Source organism: Pyrus communis, chromosome 14 (genome assembly GCF_963583255.1).
Source record: "Pyrus communis chromosome 14, drPyrComm1.1, whole genome shotgun sequence".
Lineage (NCBI taxonomy): Eukaryota > Viridiplantae > Streptophyta > Magnoliopsida > Rosales > Rosaceae > Pyrus > Pyrus communis.
This window is the reverse complement of record NC_084816.1, coordinates 2,469,660-2,487,038: the sequence shown is the minus strand read 5'-3', so window position 1 is coordinate 2,487,038 and position 17,379 is coordinate 2,469,660. Positions and strand designations below refer to the sequence as shown.

Sequence of the window (17,379 nt, the reverse complement as noted above, 5' to 3'; positions counted from 1 at the left end):
GAAGAAGACATATAAATACTTGGACATATACTTCTAAGATAAGATAAAGAATACTTGAAACTAACAAAAAAACTTAACGCAAAATCAAACACAATAACATTCTAGAATTCATATAGTGAGATAAGATTTTATTGTTGTTATTATAAACCTTGAATAAAGATGATTAGAAGTCTTTTTCCCAGTCAATGGCAGAAGGGTAGTTGTTGAAAAGCAATTCCTCGTTGCTTTTCTTCTACCAGTCATCCACGTTACTTTCCTGAACTAGGAATAGTAATGATTTGGTAGTTTTATATTGTAAGTTTCTGCCTATGCATTTTTAGGATGTTTAGCTCACCTCATCATGTATTTTAGTTTTGTTGGATTACAAACTACTTGAGGAGACGATATGAAGGGGTATGTATGCGTGTGGGGGTGGGGATTTAAGCTTGGATTTTTGGTTTGTTTCACATAAATTGATCATGGCATGGGTGTTTGGGGCTCTGAAGCAAAGCATCTATACTTTTTGAGTAATATCCTAGCTTATTTATTGTTATGTTTAATGTCTAATGAGACTTTTTATGGACATCTCATGTTTGACACAATATTTTGTAATATTAACATAGAAATTGACGTTAACATATGAGATGGTAGAGAATTTATAGTCTTATTTTTAAAGTCTCCTTAGCAGTTCTCCTTTTTATATTATAGAGTACTATTTTGCGATTGCAACAATGTTTTTTTAATTTCAACGTGTTTATGATAAAAACATTTATAACATAAACACTAATGAGTAAAAGTGTTATGTAATTACATAAGCAATCTAAAACGAGCAAATATCATGGAAATGACCCCTTTTTTTAATTTTTTTTATTACGTGTGAGCCATTTGTCATGATGATCATTTTGACTCGATATCTATACCATTGGAAAGAAAATGGTTAAGGTGTTTTGGACATGTGAACCAAAAACTTACAAATGTTTCAATTAGAAGATGTGATTATGACACAGAAGCTCAGGACAAAAATGATAGAGGAAGACCTGGGAAGACTTGCAAAATAGACTTCTAAGAAAAGATATGGAATACTTGGAGCTAACGCAAAACTTAATGCAAAACCAAACACAATGACGTTCTAGAATTCATATAGTGAAATAAGACTTTATTGTTGTTATTATAAACCTTGAATAAAGATAATTAGAAGTCTTTTTCCCAGTCAATGGCAGAAGGGTAGTTGTTGAAAAGCAATTCCTCGTTGCTTTTCTTCTACCAGTCATCCATGTTATTTTCTTGAACTAGGAATAGTAATGATTTGGTAATTTTATATTGTAAGCTTCTGCCTATGCATTTTTAGGATGTTTAGCTCACCTCATCATGTATTTTAGTTTTGTGGTGACTTTGAAGGTAAAGTCATGAGTCACTAATCACAATTAGATGTATTTGATTAGTAGTCTCAAAATATAATTAATATTCAAAAGGCAAAAAAAGGAAAAGGACATGCAACCTGGATGAGGATTCTCCCTTGATCTAAGGATGATGATCCTCCGGACTAAAGAATATGGACCGTTGGATGAAAATCCAACGGTTATAATTATTAAAATTTTAAAGGGACCTCCCTCTTTGTAGCCGTTGGATTTTTATCCAACGGTCCACACCCCTTGGTCAAGAGGATCCTTATCCTTAGATCCTAGATCAGGAGAGGATCCTGATCCATGCAACCTAATAGGCAAATCCAATGGCATTAATGTGGAAACTTAAAATTATTTGATGGTATCATCATCCCATTAAGCTTTTTGATGGTATCATCATCCCATTAAGCTTTTTGGACCATATGCATGCTATGATATCCACTATCCACTTAATGTAATTAAACATGATTTACTTAATAAAACAATTGGAATCTTGAGTTAGTTTGTTCCCCCTTTTCTTTTCTTAAAAAAAATAAAATAAAATATGAGCAGCAATTGTTGTTTGCTACGCATCCATCAAAGGTGGGTGTTCCTATTTGTCACATCTCGGCTCGGGCCCTCATCACATTTCTGGTTCAACTCCATCGTAGCACGATATTGTCCGTTTCGAACCCCTACCACATTCTCACGGTTTTGTTTCTGGGAACTTACACGAGGACTTCCCAGTAGGTCACCCATCTTGGGATTGCTCTTGCGTGCTACTCGTTTAACTTCAGAGTTCCTACGGAACCCGAAGCCAGTGAGCTTCCAAAAGGCCTCGTGCTACATAAAGATGAGAGTATACATATAAGACTTACTTGATTTGGAGTTCAAGTGAACTTTCCGGATCGGGGTGTATCATTATTAATCCAAGGGCTAATTGGAAGGCTTGAAGTGTCTTTGATGTGACCTCAATATTGAGGTGATAACGAACGTCTCGTCCCTTTAACTTAATTCAAATACAATTAATCTTTAATAGCCTACTTTGTTTCAAGCTCCACTGTTTTCTTTTCTTCGTAGTTCTTATATTGGCAAATGAAGATTCTTTAATTGTAGTCTAGGGCATACAATATAAGTCGACAAGAAAGGTATCTTTCTGTGGGACATATCAGCTAGAATCCTTACAAAGCATCCCAATATTGGGAAAGGGATTCGGATCCCTTCCACCTAATCATTCTCATTAAACAATTCGGACCCTTGGAAATTTGATCAAATGGCTAAAGTTATTATAACTTTTAGAGTAGGCTCCTGTTTGTAGCAGCTGGATCAAATTTCAAGGGTCCGAATTGTTTGATGAGGAAGATTAGGTGGAAGGGATCCAGAGAGGATCCCTTTCCGCAATATTACAAGTAACTTAGACCATCTCCAACCGAAGAGTTCAGAGGGTCAAAGGGCCGAAAATAGCAAAACCGTCTCCAACTGAGGGCTAGGCCAAAGGGCTCGTGGGCCCCACTGGACAAAAAAGGGCCAATCGGCTGGCTCAATCCAGCCAGCTAGCTAACCCCAGGTCGGGCTGGATTTTTCATTATTAATACATTTTTTTGTCGGATATATCCGACAGTATTGTCCTTTTTTTTTTTTGGGCCAAAATTAATTAATTTTTTTTTTAAATTCCCCTTTTTTCCCTATAAATACCTAAGCCATTCCTATACCATTCTTCACATAATTATCACCCTTTTTAAATTTAAGTTGTTGTAGTTTTTAAATTTAAATAATATATTATGTTTGGCCCTATGACCTTTTAGCCCTCGGTTGGAGATGGTTTTTTGTCACAGGACTAAAACGAGCCCTATGGCCCTCGGTTGGAGATGAAGGCAAATATGATCTTGTACTATTCATTAAAATATTAATATCTTGGAGGACCATAGGGCCAAAATGAACCCTCTGACCCTCGTTCGGTTGGAGATAGCCTTACTTTCCTCTATATATAATAAAGCACATACCATGCAGCTATGCTAGTGGGACATGGGCAGATTATTCTGATGAATCATGAGCCTTATATGCAGGCAATAAACCACTTGGTGGATTCATTTTAGTTTCTTGCTTACTGCCACAAGCCAATTATATGTGTAGGATACTCATGTGGGATTATAGGGCCTTTCATAATCCATAATTTCCTTTTATAGGGTTGATGATTCTTTCCCTAAACAGAAAATGAAAATATTGGGTTGTTTTTACTTGTTTGGTCTAACAGTTGTGATTAATTAAAGCTATTGGCTGCACATAAAATTATGTATAGGTAGGGGGGGTTCTTTTGGGGTTGGGAAATTGAGGGGCAGTTGCCCTCAGGAAATAGGTTTTCATTGACTTGCCCGATTACGAGGTTAATGTAAGGATACATAACCTAGGGCGAGAGACAAAATGTTTGTTAAAGTGCCTCAAAGAGGTTCCGCAAACAAGCAATTACGTAGTTGAGCAGTGTGAATTTTAATCTGCATCGTTGATCTTTTCCGCATAAATTTATGTATGCAAGTAAATCTCATATCTTCGAGAAATGCAATCAACAGTGTGTTTAAGAGTGGCATAGACATTTGTTGCAACTTGCATTACCTATGAAGATTCAATGTATGGGCACTGATGGTGAGGATGGGCAGAGTCAATCTTCTAGAAACCCTACCATCCATGTATTATTATATGATATATAGATGCACTGATTGTATTATATTTTTTTTGTCAAACATATAAGTTTATACAACCAATTACTAGATTTTGCTTAGTAACCAATAAAGGGTAATGGGATAAATGTCGTTAAAGCAAGATTTGATTTACTGGTTCTATATATAATGTGATTATGAGATAGAAACTTAGGAGAAAATGAATAAAAGAAGACCTAGTAAGACTTGAAAATATACTTTAAAAAAAGATATCAAGTACTTTGACCTAACGGAAAACTTATATAAAATCGAGCTCATTGGCGTTCTAGGATACATATAACCGACTCCAGTTAATAGAATAAGGCCTTTTTGTTTATGTATATATATATAATGGTGGGTATAGCCATGACCTGCTTCCATGTGATTGCAAAGTTCTAAGAAATTTTGAGGTTCCTATATACAGATTTTTATTTATGTTCTCGTCAGTTGCTTGCAAAGTTGGATATTCATATATAAAATAAAACCATCCATATTCTATAAATTTGTTATTTGAATATAGTTTATGTTTCTCTAGTTCTAATTAAACACTTTACTTTATTAAAGGAGATCTAGTGACCCGTTTGGCTTGAGTTCATAATTAAATTAAATCATCACTAATAGAGGACCAAAATAATATCAAAATCTTGGTTCTTTCTTTCTTTCCTGGCCGTTGATTGAATGTAGATGATCAAACAAGAACCGGAAACTGAAACAGCCATTTGCCTACAAGATAACATTGAGAAAGACAATTGGGTCATGGCGCCCTACCAATTGTATGTCACAGTTTGAATGGTAGCTGTGAAGAAAGTTAACACTATCACAGGGGGCAGGTGGTGGTAAACCTGTAACTCCTTATACTATTTTATTTACTTATTTTTGTAATATTTATTGAAAATGATTCTAATAAAACTTCATTATAAGAAAAATTGAATAGTAAAATATAAGAAAACTGGACACTTGATTTACAGAAATAATCATTTTTCATCGATCATTTATCAACGACACAACAATGACATATAAACAATACTAGAATGACGACATAATAAACAATGACCATTTCAGTAACAAAATGTCTAAATATGTTTATTGTGGTTAATTGTCATAATATATATATATATACACACACACACCATTTAAGGGAAGGGATCCCCATTTAAAAAAAAAAAAATGGAGACACCCTTTTAACCATTAGATTTGACTATGAAATTCTGTGGCTGAGATTAAATTACAGGCCACAAAATCTTAATCACATGATTTTATTAAAGCCAAATCTAACGGTTAAGAGGATGTCCACATTTCTTTTTTGAAAAAAGGGGATTAGTTGTGGGGTCCACACCACATCGAACTTTAACGATCTGAACTATCTATTTTTCAAGTTGTACTTCATAAATCATCCTTGAAAAATGTTAGCCAAATCGGAAATATTTAAGATATCTAATTGAGTTCAAAGAAATTAACGAATATTTTTGTTAGATAAGAAACAATGAAATTTGTTCTCGATAATTAAATAGGCAAATGATTTCAGATTGAATTGAATTTTTGCAAGGATGATCTATGAATCGAGACGTACAAAATAGAGATTCGGATTGTTGAAATTCGATGTGAAGTGGGCCCTACACCTAATCCCCAATTTTTTTTTTTTTTTCAAAAAATGGGGATCCCTTTGCATAAAGGGCATATATATAACTGCCATGGTATTGGTTTCTATCCGCAAGCCTTTTGGCCCATCTTTCGATTGGAGACGAATTTTGTGTCAAACGGTCTATGTTTTGGCTTATAGCCCTTTAGCTAGCTTGGTTGGAGAACCTTCAGCACTAGGATAAGCCATCAAACCAGTGCATATGGACCAACCAACACACACCAAACCTTCTCATCCGACTTTTTTAGTTTGTCATGACTCTGCAAAAATAGTATATTACACCAATTTTTTAGTATGTTACTTTTGCAGGTGCTAATAATTTGTAAATGAATTTAGCCGAATCAAGTACCAAGATGTTCAAGTGGATTAATTATGAAATTACTTCATACTATCTTGAGGGTGAACCCAACTCGAACACCTTGGTATATAATACTATTAAATATGATTTACTAAACCCTAATCAATATGTGGTGTCTCAATTAAGAGAGATATTCTTGTTGAAGATGTAAACGTCTCGGTTAGACTTTAATAAAATTTTATCCTTTTGACAAAAAAAAAAAAGAAAAGAAATCAACATGTGGTAGCAAAACCAACAGAATTGCCTAGCTAATTAGCCCTAACTGTTATTGAACATTTTGGTACATAATACTATAACTCATTAGGGGTGTGATATCCACACATCCCATTTTACTTCTCACACATTTTTTAAATTTTCAACCGTTGGATCGGATGAATTGAAGAAGATCAACGGACATAAATTATTAAGAGGTGTGTGAGAGATAAAATAGGGTATGTGGATAACACATCCCAACTCACTATGAGCTTGCACCTAGAAAGTTTCTTCTCTTTTTATAAATTTTTTAGGGCCAACTCCATTTCTTGTTAAGTTTTCTATGGATCTGAATTCTGAACCCAATTTACACATATAAAGTTGGCCGTTTTTATGTCCTTCGTGCCTTTAAAATAGGCTGTCACTTCTTAAACTTGGGCTTCTAGGTGTAAAAACGAGCCATAATCAAACTTAAATCATGGGTACTAAAAGATGATGCAGAGTACATAAATTATTGTGTTCTTCTCCATAGATAAGATAAAATGTACAAAAGTAACGTTACACTTATAATATTTTTGTTCTGTTAACACAAGTTTAAGGGGAAGATACACTACCTCATTCTAGGGCAATGACATATCATAAGCTTTTTTGATGACTTACATATAGGGTCTTAGGCTTTTATTTTATTTTATTTTATTTTTTATAGATCGCTCATTAAAAATATTACCATCATCAGGACTCGAATCTAGGCCTTGATAGAGTGAAGAGAACTATCTTTACTGACTCATGTGTTAGTCTAGGAACTACTTATTCTAAGATAGAGTATTAGGTTCAGCTTTCATGAATTGTGAGTTTGATACTTTGTTAATTATTGTGTAGATTAACTCAACCTCACCGCTAATATCGTTGTACATATAAAATATTTAAAAAAGAGAAAATTTGATATAAGTTCAATTTTTTTAGCCAATATTAAGAATAGTTCATTTTGTCAATATAGGTTCGATCCCTTGAGTTTAGGATTACTTTATTATCAATAATTATCTCTTTAATGATGAAATTTATTGTAGGAATTAAAACTCTTCCTAATTATCTCTTTAATTATTTCTTTTTATTTCTTTTTGTTATTTCCTCTTTTTCTTCTTCTTCTCTTCCTGCTCTAACCCTGATTCATATATATTATTTCTTCTTCTTCTTCTTCCTTCAAACCCCGTTCATATATTTTATTTTTAATTTCTATAATCAACCTATATCACAAGTTAATTGTATTTATCTACCCTTTAATTAGGTTTCATATCTCGCTAATAAGTATATTATCCATTTACATATTTGTTCCTTGAGTTAGGTCGTATGTTCTTGAGGTGAGTTTATGCTAGTATATTAGTATTTTTGTTAAGAAAATATTATATAGATTAAAAATAAACCAATTTTAAATATTCAAAGTTTAAAAATACAAACAAAAAATGCATGGAATTAGACAATTTTAGTTATTTTAATAGTTAAAAAAATGTAAAATTAATATATAAAAAATAAAAGTGAAGAAAATGTAATACTGAATTTAACCTAATAGCATGTTGATTTTTTGGACCCAGATCTAATGCCAAAAAAAGAAGAAGAAGCCATTAATGCACTACTTTGCTCTTTGAATACGCTAACGTGTAGAACAATTAAAGGTGATGCAATATTTGTTTTATATTTTCATAGAGACGATTATATTCCAATTACAACAAGGACAAAAGTGCTGCACCATATGCAACATGATTCTTAAGGTCTGTTGCAGGGAGCCGATTCAAACTACTGCGCCATATCAATTTTGAAATGCTATTAATTTACCATCTGTAGAATCCATCATAGTAGTACAGCACAGCTGGATACTGTGGACAGTGAATATAGCTTGATGGCCACTGAATTGGCTCAGCTGGCTGTTCTTCCGGTTTTTCCACTTCTTTTGGTTTTTCCACTTCTTCCGGTTTTCCCACTTCTTCAACACTTATTATGGTGGCAAAGCCAAACTTCTTCTTCAATGATTTAGCCAAGTCAACGGCATCAACTCTGTCTCCGATCACCACCACATGCTCTTTCTCTGCTTCTATGGACACTGTGCTCACACCTGCTTAATCAGTGATTCATCAGTAGTTGATTAATTAAGTAATTTTCAATAATTCATATGAATGATCAATGATCATTTCAATATATCACCCGATTGCTTGATGATTTTTACGATGCATACCTTTGGCAACTGCAGCAATCTTCAAGGCCTTGGTTCTGCATTTCTCGCAGTTCATCTGCACCTTCACGACTATCTTTTGCTGCATATATAAAGATCACATATAGTTGAAGCCCTTTTGATTTAGCTTTAAAAAGGTGAAAATTTTAAAATAATAAAGAAAACGAAGTGATTTCCGAATACTTTTTTCTCTCATACACACTCCTTGGGAAGTTTTAAAGGAGAATAATTAAGAGTCGAAAAAACATGAGTGTAAAGAAATCGTTTTTCTAAAAAATGAAATACTTAAGTGTATCAGTTAATTTTAAAATAATAAAGAAAACGAAGTGGTTTTCCAACACTTTTTTCTCGCATACACACTCCTTGGGAAGTTTTAAAGGAGAGTAATTAAGAGATGAAAAAAACATGAGTGTGAAGAAATTGTTTCTGTAAAGAAACGAAATACTTAAGTATATAAATTATATATATATATATATATATATATATATATATGAACAAATGAAAAAGCTTACCTTCATGTTCGGGAACAGAAAAGTAGTCTTATGAATCTATGAAATGTTTACTCTCAATTTCTCCTTGAGTTACTTGGATGCCACTTAGAAACCGATGATAAGGTATTTATAGGAGCTTAGTCTTCATACAATATTACTTCTTGTTGACTTGTGTGCATGTCCCTACGAAAACGAGTATCATGAAGTAGGGTTGTTAATACATACAAACGATCATTTGCTTGGAAACCAAGATTTTCACACTAGTAGCAAGTCAGATACGGACACGGTATGCATTTAATTCTCTGTTTTAGCTGCAAAGCTTAACATATAAGAGAAAGATATTGAGTTGGCAAGTCATCGTATAAGTAAGTTGGCTGTGCTATCTAACTTAATGATTGGGTCATTCTACATTTCATATGCAATTTGAAAGCTTAGTGTTAACAAAACAAAGAATACATTGGACTTCAAGTTGAAAGCTTTTAGTTATAAAACTAAAGGTTGGTTTGAGATTGTGGTGCTTTTAAAAAAAGCAGTTTATTAAAAAAAGTAGCTTATTAAAAAAATCTGGAACATCAAATATGTTTGGTAAAACAAAAAAAGGTTTTTCTTTTTTAAAACCTATCGTCAATGACAGTAGAAAAGCATAAAAAAAAAGGTACTTTAGATATAAGCCAATGCAACACTTATTTTCTTGACAAAAACCTATCTCATTTTAAACATCCAAATAAAACCCAAATTTGAAGTATATTGCCATGTAAACAAATACTTATTATTTTCAAACTATTTACAATTGTGCCACAACATTTTAATTGCGTTAATGAATTTAATTATCCACCATAATTGTGGGAAATAAGAGCCTCATTATTATAAAATTATCTACTTTATACTTCTATTATCATCATATGTTTCATTTCTTTTATTTGTTTGACAATCATTGTTGGTAAATTATTTTGCATGTATGTATTGTCACATCCCGGCCCGGGACGAATCACTTCTTGGGCCCGCTCCACCACCGTAGCACGATATTGTTCGCTTTGGGCTTACCATTCCCTCACGGTTTTGTTTTTGGGAACTCACACAAGAACTTCCCAATGGGTCACCCATCATGGGATTACTCTAGCCCCCTTCTCGCTTAACTTCAGAGTTCACATGGAACCCGAAGCCAATGAGCTCTCAAAAGGCCTCGTGCTAGGTAGGGATGGAAATATACATATAAAGATCACTCCCCAAAACGATGTGGGATGTCACAATCCACCCCCCCTTAGGGGCCAGATGTCCTCGTCGGCACACTAGGCCAGGGTTAGGCTCTGATACAATATTGTCACATCCCGGCCTGGGACAGATCACTTCCGGGGCCCGCTCCACCACCGTAGCACGATATTGTCCGCTTTGGGCTTACCATTCCCTCACGGTTTTGTTTTTGGGAACTCACACGAGAACTTCCCAATGGGTCACCCATCATGAGATTGCTTTAGCCCCCTTCTCGCTTAACTTCGGAGTTCCCATGGAACCCGAAGCCAATGAGCTCCTAAAAGGTCTCGTGCTAGGTAGGGATGAGAATATACATATAAGGATCACTCCCCTGGGCGACGTGGGATGCCACATGTATTAGGCACATTTTGTTAAAATTATATATATATATATATATATATATGTGTGTGTGTGTGTGTGTGTGTGTGTGTGTGTGTGTACAATTAATTTATTCATATTTTTATGTAAAATAAAATGTGATTAATTAATTAAGTAATTTTGAGTCAATTGGCTAAAAACATTTATTTATTTTGTAGTTAAATTATTTTTCATGTGATATTACATATATAATAGCCACATTTTGTTATTATTATATTCTTTTACTTTGTAGGTAAATTATTTTATATATATATATATATATACATATATATATTTTTTTGCACAATATTGGTCTTTAATTAATTTTGAATAAAAAATATTTATTTATTTTGTAGGTAAATTATTTCGCATGTATCATTACATAATTTACTAGGAATTTATATTATTATTATTATACATATGTTGTGCAAAATCATTTAATATGTTATATTTATAATATTGATAATTTTAAATAAAATTACTTTTTTATATTCGTACGATATACTAATTTACCTGTTAGCATCATGTGAAAACAACTATATAAGAAGATTGGCATCATGTAAATTTTTGTTATTAAATGCATAGGAATCATGACATTTAAATTTTTTTTTTTCCAAACCCCATAAGGTACTTGAAGACATTTAATTGAATGAAATAATGTACAATAAATGTAGATAATAAGTGAGAAACCCAAAGTAAGTGTTATTAGGGGTAATTTAGACATCCAAAAATACAAATTTTGCCAAGTCAAACTTAATTATGGATATTGCTTAGTTGGAGCCTAGTTATTGGGTTTTTGTTAGAGATCATGATGGGTTTTAGTTAAACAAAATTGAATTTCAAGGGGTATACTCATATTTTCAGTAAAAAAAACAGAAGCAGTGTTTACCATGCTTTTAAAAGAAAATGTCATTTTATTTTATTTTATTTCAAAGCATATTAATCAATGCTCATTTAATGCAATTTTTAAATAGCAAGTATACCCCCACACATTTAAAAAAAATTACAATCTTTATCCCAACATTATTCTTTTGACAATTATTATATCATATTAAACTACCATGTCCCTTTTAGTCATTTAACATATTCACATCAATTTATATAAGAGAATTGTTATTGACACTCCAAAAATCTCATGTGCTTGCAAGATCGCTTACAAAAACATTACCACAAGCTAAGGGTCTATTTCTATTTGAAATTTTTTATCATTTCTTAAAAATATTTCTTGAAAATAATTTTCTTTAAAACTCAAAAACTTGATTGGTTTGCGATTTAAAATTTTTAATCCTACGACTTAAACTAAACAAAGAGATCTAAAAAGAGGGGGTCGCAGGAGAGGGAGAAAGATGATGAAAGAAAGTAAGAGATGATTGATAGAAAGAGAAAGAAGAGAGAGGATTAGACGAGATAGAGAGGAAGATGAGTGAGAGAAAGAACCGAGAGAATGAAGAGAGTGTATTGGAGGTAAAAAAAAGAGAGGAGAGATAAAGAAGAAAAGAAAGAGAGAGAGATTTGGAGTGAGAGAGGAGGGGAGAGAGAAAAGAAAGGAGTAAGTTTAAGTTTAAAAACTTTAAATACTCATTTTTTATGTTTTTAGAGAATATACTATATTTTTGAGTTAGTCATGAGTTCAATTTTTTAAAATAGTCATACCAAACAAGTTTTTAAAGCTTAAAACTTGAAAATTATTTTTGATTTTAAAAAGTTGGATTTAAGTAGATTACTAAACAAATCCTAAAGCTTTCCCCCAAAATTACCTGATGACGTTTTTATGTAACCGATCACTGAAACATTACCACCACAAGCTAAAATCTCAAAACCCCAAAATCATTTGGTCAACAAAGGAATAGAGAGAAGCACAATTGTTACGTACATTGTCTTGAATTCATGCATTTTATCCTGATTGATCATTATCCCTATTTTGAATGCATGCCTTTATCAAGTGCAAGTTGAAAAAAAATACTACATTAAAAATATTTCAGGTACACATAAATTTCACGTAACGATGATATACTCCCGCCATGAATGAGTGAGAATGAGATCAAGGTGAAACATCGTTGTTGTAGATCTATGCCATAAACTCTTGAAAATTTTCACTTGTATTTTTTTTTAAATCGAAGGTGGTGTAAACTTAAACATTATTCTTGCTTTTAAATATATATTGACCGGTAAGGTGGGTGAATGTTGGTTAGTAACGATGATTAATCATCAAACTCAATGTCAACCACAATTACATAATAGAACAATTGGCTTCTTGCAGATATTGATCATGAACTATGTGATAGTGTAGAGGATGTTGTGGATGGACTTGGATTGTCTGCCCTCCCCATCCCATACCCTTCCCATCCCTCCTATTTCTGTGGTCACGGTTAAGCCACGTCAACATTTTATATTCTCAGTGCTTTTTGTCTTATTATTTCTATAAAAAAAATCAATATAAAATGTTGATGTGGCTTAACCGTGACCATATAATATAGGAGGGGATGAGAAGAGTATGAGATGAGGAGGACAGACAATCCAAGTCCGTTGTGGATATTGGATATAGCTTGATGTCCAAGTTATTGGATAAGTAGTTAGTTTTTTCTTGTCAGTTCTTCCTATAACTTCTTCAACACTTAGTATGGTGGCATGCCCAAGCTTCTTCCCCAACGACATGGTCAATCTCATGGAATGAACTCCATCTCCAACACCTCTAACTGCTCTGTCCCCGTTTCTATCGACACTTTGCTCACGCCTGCTTACAGATCGATCATATGCTAATTTTCATTAGTTAAGATAAAAATATTTATATTGTTACCAAAGAATATATATAAAAATAAAATAAAATAAGAGTGCCCAAGTCATCTCCGATGATACAAGGCTAACCATAGCCCGAATTATAATTTAGCCCTCTAAAATACATATTTTAATGTATAGGTAAGGCCACATGGATTCCAAAAAGATTTAGTCCTAGTTTGATACTGAGGTGATTCTGAAAAAAGTAACTATAAAAAAATGCTGGGAGCTTTTTTATGTTTGGTAAACATTTAGTTTCAGTTTTTTTTTTCTTCATAGTTTTGGGTAAAAAAAACCAAAAACAAAAAGCTGCAAAACCCAGCTTTGAAAAACCAACTTTTTTTCACATCTGTTTTACATAAAAGTTTATCAAACACTATGATACTGTTTTTTTTTCTTTTCAAAAGCACTTTTTACAAAAAAGTTTACCAAACACTCTACTATTTTATTTTACAGCTGCTTATTTTCACAGCAAAGCAGAAACAGTTTTTTTTTCAAAGCACATCAATACCAAACCAGCCCTTAGCTTTGGCTAAAAGACTTGCTATATTTGGCAAGCCTGGTAGCTCTTTAATTAGCTCTCTAATTCTAACCTGCTTGCAGGAGATGGCTTTTAGATATTTCTGGACTAAAGGATCCGTTTAGATCATGGATGACGATGGCCTTAAGTTTAAAAGACTGGTGCACATTTTTTGCATACCTTTAGCGACTGCAGCAATCATCAAGGCCTTGGTTCTGAGTTTTTCAAGAGCTCAAATGCACTTTCATAACTATCTTTTGTTGCACCATTGTATAAAAATCTAGCTTTTTTCCGTACGGAAACTCTATATTCTATGAATCGATGAATTTCTGTTGGGTATTTTTGTTTCGTGTACTTGAACACTTCAGAGGTTAATAAAAAGTACCAAAAAGCTATGCTATATTTATAGCACTATTCTAAAAATCTCTGCGTCGCTTAGTCCTTATCTAGGTGCTAGGCGGCTAGTCACTGTCCCGATTAGATTCTAGGCATTTAAAAATTAAGAAAGTGCTCCTAAATCCACTTAGGCTTCCACCTAGCTCGCCTAAACCTGCCTAGGTGCCCCCTACGTCACGACTCTCATTTAGACAGAAAGTCAGTAACTTTAATTTTTGAATTTTATTTTGTCAATAAAATGTAAGGGACTTGTTAAATACTTGGATGAACACTCATATATGCTTGTTACCTATTTTGCAATACATTCAAAAACTTTATAATTTGTATGTCATTTTATTTTACAATTGATAGATCACAATACAATTATGTTTTTTTTTAAAGTATAAATATGCATTTATTTATATAATATATAATAAGTTTTGCTTAAAATCCGTTTAGTCCGCTCAAGCCTCCACCTAAATCCCGCCTAACCGCTTAATAATACCATTACCTACTGTTGACTAGTCTCAACAGGAGACAATCTATTTCCCCAGCTTAAAAACCTAGGTTTCCACACGCTTAGCCAACGACACCGGAGATTACTCAAATTAATTCTTTAGTAAAATCCAGTTGACGTTTACTTTGATTTTCTAGTGCCTCCATCTCCTCATCAGAATGCCTTGTAATTGGGTGTTCAAAGTCACGCACCACGCAGATGGTTCCAGACTTCCAGTAGACGTTATAAAGCCCGTCTCGTACGCAAAGGATATGGCCAGCAACATGGTTTTGATTACGACAATACCTTCAGTCCCATGGTCAAAACTGCCACCATTCACATAGTTACGTTTAGTACAGAAAACGACACAAAACAAAGTGGGAAGGAACGTGCTTGTCCTAGGTTTGATGTGTGAAAGAAAGACATGGGGACATGTTGTCCCACAGAACGAATTTGATTAAATTTCCGTTTCACTTTTCTCATGAAACGACTCGTTCCACTCATGGAATACAAAATTAGAAAATTTTAGAACAAAAATGCCTCTTTATCTTTTTTAATATTTACACCATCCAAATCATAAAAGGGTATATTTATACATCTTATTTTACTTCTTACATATTTTTGTAATTTCGGCTGTATGAATTAAACAAGATCAATCGATAGAAATTATCAAGATTGTGTGAGAAGTAAAATAAAATGTGTTGATAGCTCGTTCCATCGTAAAACAAACCCTAAAATTCTATCATCTTCTTCCATCTTATCTGCCGCTGCTTTTTTCTCCCAGGTCTCTCGCAACCTTCCTCCTCATCCTCTCCCGTAGCCTCTCTTTTCTCTTCCCCACGGAGTGGAACTCAAAGCTCTGCATCTCCAGGTTCCAGGCTCCAGGTTCGATCTTGCTCTCTGTAGGTCTTTGATTTTGCATTTTTGTTTGGGTTTTACTTTTTCGTTTTCTTGATTTTTCTATGGAAAATTTCAATTTTCTGGGAAAATAGGATGATTCTGAGAAAATAAGTTAGTTTTCTTGGTTTCACTGGTTTAACTTGTGCTTGGGAATTGTATTTGATAAGTGGTCTGTTTGTCGATCAGTCTTCAGCCTTGTCTTCCTCCCAAAGGTCCAAAAAGGTAATTCCCTACACCACCTGCGCTGTAATGCCATTGGATTTGTGTTGTGTTAGCGTTATACAAGCTTTTTCTTAAACTGCCCTGTGGGAAAGAGCGCACAGAAGGTGTTCGACAAATTGCCGCAATGAGATAATTTTCAATTACAGCGTACATTTGTTATATAGATTTAAATTTTCAGGTTATACTTTATTGGGTCAAAGCCTTTCGTGCTTGTGACTAATGAGTATGCATAATGTTAGAAGCTTTGTGCAATATACAAGTGGTTGAAGCATGATGGTATTTGTTAGGGAAATGAAAAGCTTCCGGTGCTGTTCACTTTAGCTTACTTTTAATTTGTTTTTGAATTAGGCTGTTACAATTTTCAGTGGGTTAAGCCCAATAGCATTACTAGGTGTGAGAAAGAAGCTCTGAATTGTAGCAGAAAGTTGTGGAACAGACTGCCGGTATTTTCACTGTTGGCGGATCGTTGGGATTCTGGATCCTTTGCAGATTGCATTACGGTTTGTTCTATCAACATGCTTTCTCTATTCAACTCAATGTTACGTGCTTGATCATAATAATCCAATGCCAAGTTTAAGCCTTAGACAAACTTGCTTTTTCGGATGGTTTTGTTTTTCCATGTTGAATGCCTCGTTGTAGCTGTAAATACTATCCATTCTATTGTATTTATACAAAGTCAGGGCTTGTATGTTGTTGTTTCTGTGATTTGCAGGTCCGAGAATTACAGTTCCGAGGAGTCTTTGGTGGGCGGCTCGTGGAGCGGTATCTGTGAGCTCATCCACTGCTTTGCTGGTTCGATTGTTTAGTCCAGAGTGCGAGCCCCAAAACATAGCTACTTATGACAAGGGAAAGCTGCGCTAGATTCATGAAGGTTGTATTGTCGTTCTAAGTAAGTTATGTCGGGTTTGTTAATCGTTACAGAGGAGAGGAGTATTCCATGATGGATATTTCGATTGATGAAAGATATGCCTTGAAATGGACGTAACATTTCGAGTATCGAATTAACAGGACTAAGAATCCTGCTTTTGTTGCATAAAAGTTTATTGTCTGTCTTATACGATGCGTCTCAGGAGCAGTTTCTCTTAGCAGGAGCCCTTGAATCTCCTGAAATTCGGACCTTGTTCCATTTTGCTCTGAACTTTCAATTTGATTTTGAGCATCCTAAACTTTCAATTTATGCTAATATTCCCCCAATAGTAAATTCTTTCGCAATTTTTGTCATTTCATCTTGTACATTATGCCTGACCAACTTATTCACATCAATTTGTATAAAAGTTTATCAAATATTCAGACACTGTTTTTTGTTAAAAGCACTTTTACTGAAAAAAGTTTTCCAACTAAATTTTTTTATTTTATAGCTGTTTATTCTCACAGAATAACAAAAACAGTTTTGTTAAAAAGCTCTACAACCACAATAACTGAGACAAAAAAAAAAAAATAATAATAATAATTCCAGGGTTTGGAACAAGTCTGCGCATTTGGTCAAGAACTAAAGTGTCCTGTTATTTCTTATGGTATTGCTGAA

At 33.7% G+C, this 17,379-nt stretch overlaps 1 protein-coding gene and 1 long non-coding RNA gene across 2 annotated transcripts; one reads left to right on the top strand and one right to left on the bottom strand.

Annotated features, from left to right (window-relative positions):
* Nucleotides 1–6,466: 6,466 nt before the first annotated feature.
* Nucleotides 6,467–9,065, bottom strand: LOC137716477 (heavy metal-associated isoprenylated plant protein 47-like). The gene is made up of 3 exons (XM_068455936.1): nt 8,980–9,065; nt 8,471–8,549; nt 6,467–8,350 (listed from the first exon to the last, which is right to left on the bottom strand). The coding sequence occupies exons 1-3, from the start codon at nt 8,983–8,985 to the stop codon at nt 8,070–8,072; spliced, it is 366 nt and encodes a 121-aa protein (XP_068312037.1). The 5' UTR covers nt 8,986–9,065; the 3' UTR covers nt 6,467–8,069.
* Nucleotides 9,066–15,459: 6,394 nt separating this feature from the next.
* LOC137716335 (uncharacterized) lies at nt 15,460–17,027 on the top strand. The gene is made up of 3 exons (XR_011065660.1): nt 15,460–15,617; nt 16,203–16,354; nt 16,567–17,027. It is a non-coding gene; the product is annotated as an uncharacterized lncRNA (long non-coding RNA).
* The last annotated feature ends 352 nt before the right edge of the window (nt 17,028–17,379 follow it).

Excerpts from the sequence above, each read along its gene's own strand:
- LOC137716477 (XM_068455936.1), bottom strand. Across the intron at positions 8,351-8,470 it reads GATTGCTGCAGTTGCCAAAG|GTGTGAGCACAGTGTCCATA; the intron begins GTATGCATCGTA and ends CTGATTAAGCAG.